Here is a 7911-nt window from a genome sequence, read left to right as displayed (position 1 = left end):
AGATAAGCAGATAACACCACCCTTATGGCAAAAAGTGAAAAAGAACTTAAGAGTCTCTTGATGAAAGTGTAAGAGGAGAGTGAAAAAGTTGGCTTAAAGCTCAACATTCAGAAAACTAAGATCATGGCATCCAGTCCCATCACTTCATGGCAAATAGATGGGGAAACAGTGGAAACAGTGGCTGACTTTATTTGGGGGGGCTCCAAAATCACTGCAGATGGTGATTGGTGATTGCAGCCATGAAATTAAAAGACGCTTACTCCTTGGAAGGAAAGTTATGACCAACCTGCTGCTAAGCTGCTAAGTCGCTTCAATCATGTCTGACTCTGTGCAACCCAATGGACAGCAGCCCACCAGGCTCACCCGTCCCTGGGATTCTCCAGGCAAGAACACTGGAGTGGGTTGCCATATCCTTCTCCAATGCATGAAAGTGAAAAGTCAAAGTGAAGTCGATCAGTCGTATCCGACTCTTAGCGACCCTATGGACTGCAGCCTACCAGGCTCCTCTGTCCTTGGGATTTTCCAGGCAAGAGTACTGGAGTGGGGTGCCATTGCCTTCTCGGATGACCAACCTAGACAGCATATTAAAAAGCAGAGACATTACTTTGTCAACAAAGGTCCGTCTAGTCAAGGCTATTATTTTTCCAGTAGTCATGTATGGATGTGAGAGTTGGACTGTGAAGAAAGCTGAGCACCGAAGAATTGATGCTTTTGAACTGTGGTGTTGGAGAAGACTCTTGAGAGTCCCTTGGACTGCAAGGAGATCCAACCAGTCCATCCTGAAGGAGATCAGTCCTGGTTGTTCATTGGAAGGACTGATGTTGAAGCTGAAACTCCAGTACTTTGGCCACCCCATGCGAAGAGCTGACTCACTTGAAAAGACCCTGATGCTGGGAAAGATTGAGGGCAGGAGGAGAAGGGGACAACAGAGGATGAGATGGCCGGATGGCATCACCGACTCAATGGATGTGAGTTTGGGTAAACTCCGGGATTTGGTGATGGACAGGGAGGCCTGGCATGCTGCAGTTCATGGGGTCGCAAAGAGTTGGACATGACTGAGAGACTGAACTGAACTGGAGAATCCCCATGGCAGAGGAGCCTGAAAGGCTACAACCTCAGACACGACTGAACGACTGAGCACAGCACAGCCAAACCCTACCACGCTGCCACATCACCCCAGCCCTCCCCGCCCCACCCCCATTGTTACTGTACCCACCTGCTTATTTAGCAATGCCTTCAGAGAACACCATGCCCCTTTCCCCAAACATTCCAATTATTCACCAGGGAAGCAAACAACAAAGGAGGGGCAGAAAAGGGCAGGACCAAATCTCATCAAGCTTGGACAACCTTTGGCCACCAGGGTGCTTATCAAGCTGCTTATCAGCAGGGCAGTCAGCCAGACACACCTTTTCCCAGGGTCTGTAAACCTGATGCAGAACAAATGCTAAGCGATCACCCACCAAGAGGCATGGTGTAGGGAGGAACTGGGGTACCCAGGTGCAAGCTCCTCAGTGTTACTGCAGGAAGCTGGGTGAGACCATGGTTTAAGGGTCCAAGGAAGCTGACTTCGGCAGGACTTGAGCTTCTTCGTCCCAGGCTCCTCCAATCACAGACTGTGTGGAGTGGCAGGGAAGGTTATGCAGCCCCCAGGGTTGTACACTTATCCACATGGTCCTGCGATCTTGAGATACGGAGCCCACTAGAGTTCAGAGACTGTGCTGAGCACACTCCACACACTCTCTCGTGTCATCCTCACATGTCGTTACTCACAGGAGTCATGGCCAACATCAGTGTGGACCATTGCCTGCAAGATCATGATCATGCTCAAAAGACTATCCCTCTGCCTCAAAAGCTGTATCTCCAGCAACAGTACTCCCAGTCCTGACTTTTGGGTCACATGATTGTTACTGGGATCCCTGTGATCACACAGTGGGTGGACAGCCATTCCCACATCAGCGGGAGGCTGGAGAACCAGATCCATCCATTCCACTGGGATGTTCTCAAACTTAAAATGTCCCCTCCCTAGAAATATGTGGCATACCTCTCTTGAACAACAGGAGGGGCAAAGATGACTCTGTCGAATTGTTGCCTTTCTGTGGGAGAATATATTGAATAATTATGATTATTTTTACACCTCTTCTTTGGGGAAAAATATCGTTCCTGCTGGCTGAGTCAGTGTGGCCAGGCTGGTCACCTTGTTAGGTCACCATCCTAGAGTCACACTGATGTCTGCACCTTACCTGGGGGCACGGGGAGAGGGTGTACCATCCCCAGGCCATGCAGCGAATCACAAACAGGACACCGGGCAGAGCTCCTGGGGCTGGAGTCTTCTCACGAGTCTACAGAGCCCTGATTTCCACCACAGCCGTGATTCCAAGCATCCTGCACTGCTCTTTCCAGAAATACATTCCTGCTTGTCAGACCATGTGGCTCAGATTTTTGTTTGGAAACACTGTCACGGTCACAGCATCACAGTGCCTCTGTCATTGCATCCTTGGAGGGATTAACAGATGGCAGGTCCACTCAGTTCTCAGGAACGAAGTGGGAGAGACTGAGCGGGGCTCCTTGCTGGGGGCCCTGCGGCTTCATCGGCTGTCAGAGCTAGTGGTCTCACTCTGCGGCCAGGTGGATCGATGGTAGCAGGTGCAGAGGGGCTGTCCTGCTGTGGAGTATGGTTAGCACTGAGAGCTCTGTGATGGTTAATTGTATATGTCAACTTGACTGGGCCACAGTACCCAGATCTGTGACCAAAAACCAGTCTAGATGTTGCCAGGAAGGTATATTTTAGATGCAATTAACATTTAAATCAGTAGATGTTGAGTAAAGCAGATTACCCTTCATAATGTGGGTGGGCCTCATCTAATCAGGTGAAGGCTCTGACAGAGAGAAGTGAGATGCCCTGAGTAGGAAGGGAATTCAGCCTTCAGGATGCCTCAGACTGCAGACTGAAACATCAGTTCCTCTGTGTGTGTGTGTAGTGTGTTTATATACACATAGAGATCTATATATACACATCCTATTAGTTCCGTCTTTCTGGAAACCCCAACAGAGACAATCCCTCACCATGTCACAGGACACTCCTGTTTTTGAAGTATTCTTGTGGAACAGCCCCGAGTGCATAGGGATGTAAGTATGTGGCCTGCTGCTGATGCTAAGTCACTTCAGTCGTGTCTGACTCTGTGCGACCCCATAGACGGCAGCCCACCAGGCTCCCCCGTCCCTAGATTCTCCAGGCAAGAACACTGGAGTGGGTTGCCATTTCCTCCTCCAATGCATGAAAGCGAAAACTGAAAGTGAAGTCACTCAGTTGTCTCTGACTCTTAGCGTCCCATGGACTACAGCATACCAGGCTCCTCCGTCCATGGGATTTTCTAGGCAAGAGTACTGGAGTGGGGTGCCATTGCCTTCTCCAGTATGTGGCCTTCTTGTCCCTATTTCTCTCCTTATGATCTTATTCTTGGCATATTTTCCATGACCATGAGATGAGATGAGTATTTCCTCTGAGGTGGGGTTTTGTTTTCGTTGGCAATGGTGGGTTTGCTGGGGGTAGGGGCAGGCGCGGTGGCTTCCTAACAGGGCCAAGGAGAGCCATGAACATCCCTCGCCTTGTGGGCGGGCAGCCGTCTCCGCACCTCCCCAGGTCTAAGAAGGCAGCTGCCCGGGATGCAGTTGGCTCATTTCTCTTCGGGGCCTGAGATCTTCTGGAGGAAACAATGGAAGCTATGAGCAACAGCCCCAGAAAAATCCACATTCCTGCACATGTCTCTAGGGATGTGAGACCTCTGGGACAGGACACCTCATTTGTGGGAGAAAGTCCTGCAGATAGAACCTCAGTGACAGCAAAGACCAGCATTACTAAGCATCTACTATGTGCTGGGTGCAGATCAAGCTCAGATCTGGAAGAGCTAAGTGCTTAGAAGGATGTGGGGAAACCAGAGAACGTGGATCTCATGCCTGGAAAACACCTCTGGGAGCAGCTGCTCTCTAGAACCTTAACTTTCCACATGAGATGCAAGAACAACATCCCCCCTTAAGCAGCTTGCAGGTCCTTAAATGCAGCTGAAATGACCTTCTCCAAGAAGGCCTTGCAACTTCCCAAGCATCATTCTGAGATAAAGCAGGATTTACCTCTACCTCCGTGCAACTGGAAGGCAGTAGAAGGAAAGACACTGGAAGCTGAAAATCACCCAAAGTTCCAGACTCTCAATTTAGGCATGAAGACCCAGACTCCTGTGGTCTCCCAGCACAGCCAGTGGTGGGGACAGGATGCAAATCACACCTGGAGAAGTCCCAGGAGATGAAGAAGGTCTGCTGAAGAAGAGGGGTGACAGCTAAGAGAGAGGAGCCCTCGACATAGGGTTCTGATGGTAGGTTGGGGAGGGAGTGGGAAGCAGACTCAGTCCTCAGTGTGCGTCACCCTGCCCTTTAGTTCACTCCAGTCATTTTCAGATGCTTCCATTTCTCTGAAAGCCCAAGTTCCCTAAAGCCCACTCTCTCACTTTGCAATCTTGTCCAAGATGTTTTAAAGTTTGCCAGTGAAGTTGCCCATACAGCAACAGACAATTTTCAGAAGGAAGGAAAGAGCAAAGGAGGGAGAACAGGAAAGAAAGGAAGGCAGAGAAAGACCATCTGGGAACATCTTCCGTGTAAAGGTTATGTTGCTTGTCTGACTTTACAATGCTCAAGTCTGGCTATTGTCACTTCTTGTTTCCCAGGGTAGCTCATGAAACTCCCAAACACCATATTTAATCCTTCCCTCTAGTGTTTAAAATGAATCAGGGTCTGGGAAGAAGGGAAGAGGTAAATCAAGTTGTGAGGGGAACATTAGCAAGTTGGATATCCTGGGAAAAGCCAAAGACCCATGGCTTCATCTCAGGTCACACATGACAGCTCAGAAGGGGAAGACAGGATTCCTACCAGGTCATGGGGATGGGGTGAGTGCTTCCATGCAGCGAGTGCTCAGAGCTTGGCAACAGGCAGAGAACTAAGGTGGTCTCCCAATATCCTCTCCTTTCTCCCCTCCTATCCTCTGCAAAGTCCCTTTCCCCTAACTGGCTTTGCTTTCTTCTTTCTCCTTCTAGAACCACAGCCGGGGATTCCTGCCAAGGTTGCCCTGGGTTCTGCGAAGCTAATTTAGTCAGAGGACGATGCCAAGAGGATAAGAATCAGAGAGGATAAATGTCAGGGTGATGGAGACCGCAGGAGGAGGTGACGCTGACAGCTGTCTGGGAATAGAAGGCTGTCAGTGGCAGCCTGTCCAGGAGTCCCTCCCCAGCACACCTCTCTTTAAGATCTGGCCTGGTCATCCCTCCCTCTGTGTGCCGACCAGACATAACCCAGCAAGCAAGTTCTGGCATTGGGGTCAGCTCTCTATTGGATGGCCTGGGATAAAATGAAAATGTAGAGCCCTTGCTTCAAAGAATATTAAGCATTTCATTGTGTTGTACACCTGAAACTAACACAATACTGTACATCAACTATACTTGAATGTAAAAAGTATTAAGCATTTCAAGACATCAACAATACACTTTAGACTGTGAGGGTCCTTCTGAGCCCGGACCTTGTACACGTGTCCAGGCTCCTGAGTGGAGCCAGTCCTGCCTGCCATGCAGGACAGCAGGGTGACTTTCTAGACCAGATGTACTCAGAGGACTCACGACCTGGTTTTGAAAGATATCCGACCCCCTAGGTTCAGTCTCCTTTGCACTTCATCCTTGGGGTATCGGTAAAACAAGGTAGGTATGTGCGGCCCATCAAGCTGTCACCCAGGGTGCTCAGAGGTCACATGGCTCGGGGACAAAGGAACCCCTGGATCAAGGGGACCCAAACACTGAAGCAAAGTTGCCTGTCCAGGCCCAGGGCTCTGGAAAGGCTAAGCAGGATGCCCAAGGTATCCCAAGAATACCCAGAGACACCTAGAGACGTCTGGTCCAAGTCCTGGATTTTAGAGACCAGGAAAGCAAATTCCAAAGGCTGGTGACCAGATTGAGGTCAAGCCCTCTTCACAGTTTGCAGGAGGATATTTCTTTAGAAGGGGTTCCTGAGCTGAGTCATTACCCACAGCCTCGGGAGAGGGGCGACTTTACATTAAGGAGACTCCAGGAGGGACTCAGGTGGCACTGTCTCAGTTTTGCAGTAAGAGAGTTCTTACGGACTGGAGGAGAGAAGGGGAGCTGTCGGGTGCAGGGGTGACATGGGAAAGAGGAGGAACTGTGGGCTCACCACCCAGGAGGTAAGGAGCCTGAATTCCATGGAATGTCACCCTGTGGGGGAGGTTTCACTAGGCCCTGCCTAGCCCACCCCTGCACTCCCTAGAGAACAGGCTGCTTTCAAGGAATTTGAAACTCCTCGGAGCCTGGCAGGGTCAGCAGAGGGGCAGGACCCACATGGCCCGGGGGCAGGAGTAACTTTCGGGGCTTCCTCCCCACAGAGGGATTTCTCAGGTGTCTAATCCCTCTGGCTGGCTCATTTCATTCACCCCTCGACCAGATCAGACACTCTGGGCTTGGGTTTCTCCCAGGCCAGGCCCTCAGAGGAGATGAGAGTCACACCCTTGACCTGCAGAGCTGACCTGGGTTGGCAGGAGGGCTGAAGGCTGTGCCAAGTGGGCTGTGGGCTGCCTGGGCTCAGAAGGAACTAGGTCCTCCTTCAGTGTGAAGAGAGGGTCCTAGCCAGGAGCACCCCTCCCCTCCCCCGGGCCAACTCCCCCCAGGGCTGACTCACTCAGGGGTGTTGATCCAGATGATGTCCAGATGGCAGTAGTAGACGCACTCTCTGTCCTTGTAGGTAAAACATGTGCAGCGCCGGGCTCGGTGGTGCACAGGGACCCCCTCGGCCCCCTGCTTCCCGAACTGACTTGGTCCCTGCTCCCGCCAAGGGCTTCTGGGGCTTGGACCCCGGGCTGCCATGGTGGCCACAGTCTCCTTGGTGTCCCCCTCCGATGTGGCTGCAGAGGGGGCCCGGGGCATGCTGCTCCTGCCAGCATCCCCAGACTGGGGGTGAGGCACCCATCCTGCAGGAGGCAGATGGAGGGGCTCCTGAGTTCCTAGGAATGCAGACCCTTACACCCACCATCCCGTAGAACCTGGGGAAGGGGACTATCAAACTTTCTGCCAAGTCTGCAAGCTAAGGGTACTATTTTGTTAAGTCTCCTAGCTACTCCCAATGTTCGGAAAATTTTGCAAAGCTATGTGCAGCAGTTTCTGAAAAGCTTGCAAGTTGTGTGCACACTTTGTGACAATCTGGGGAGCTCTTCTCACTTACTGCACAGCGTGCAAGCCATCTGCACCCACTAAAAACGTGCAAGCATTGTGCAGGCTTTCTGAACACTTTGCAGTCATTTTGCACAGTTTCTGAATCGTTTGCAAACTTTTGGAAAAGTTCCCGACTTCATGAAAAATTGACCAACTCGGGCCCGGGCCCCAGGTCTCCTGCCTGCGTGTGGGCTGCAACCTCCCGGGCCCGCGGGGTGGTCCGTGCCCTCAGCTTCTGCCCTCTAGCCGGCCTCCAGGCCGCTCCCCCGGCGAGGCACCCTCCCCGCGCCCCCGATCCGGGGTCCTTTTGTGTGTGCGCTCGCGCCAGGAGACGCGCGCCTCCCGGCCCGCTTACCTGCGGCGGAGGTCACAGCGAGCCCGAAAAGGAAGCACAGCCCCAGCTCCATGAACCCCGATCGGGGGCGGGCGCACCGCGCCGGAGGACGGGCGCCTGTGGCCGCCAAAGGGCGCTCGGGCCGGGCACAGTGGGCCTCACCCTCCAACTGCAGATGCTTCGAGGCCGGCCGCTGGCTCGCCGCGTCCCGGGCTGCGGCCAGGAGTCGGCTGCGACCGTCACAAACTTCAGAGCGCGCTGCCCATCCCGGCTCAGGGCTGCCGGCTGTGGGTTAGGGCTTTTCTGGCTCCCGCACCACCCCTT

The 7911-nt window shown here is 52.6% G+C and overlaps 1 protein-coding gene across 1 annotated transcript in view; it reads right to left on the bottom strand.

The window, feature by feature from the left end:
* The window catches only part of EDN3 (endothelin 3), a 23991-nt gene extending 16985 nt beyond the window's left edge, over nucleotides 1–7006 (bottom strand). The window contains exon 1 of the mRNA XM_010841854.1: nucleotides 6724–7006. Coding sequence (XP_010840156.1) covers nucleotides 6724–6968 — 245 coding nt within the window. The 5' untranslated portion in view covers nucleotides 6969–7006. The remainder of the gene's footprint in view (nucleotides 1–6723) is intronic.
* Between the last annotated feature and the right edge of the window lie 905 nt (nucleotides 7007–7911).

This window comes from Bison bison, unplaced genomic scaffold (genome assembly GCF_000754665.1).
Source record: "Bison bison bison isolate TAMUID 2011002044 unplaced genomic scaffold, Bison_UMD1.0 scf7180017864167, whole genome shotgun sequence".
Taxonomy (NCBI): Eukaryota; Metazoa; Chordata; class Mammalia; order Artiodactyla; family Bovidae; genus Bison; species Bison bison.
This window is presented reverse-complemented; position numbering and strand designations above follow the sequence as displayed.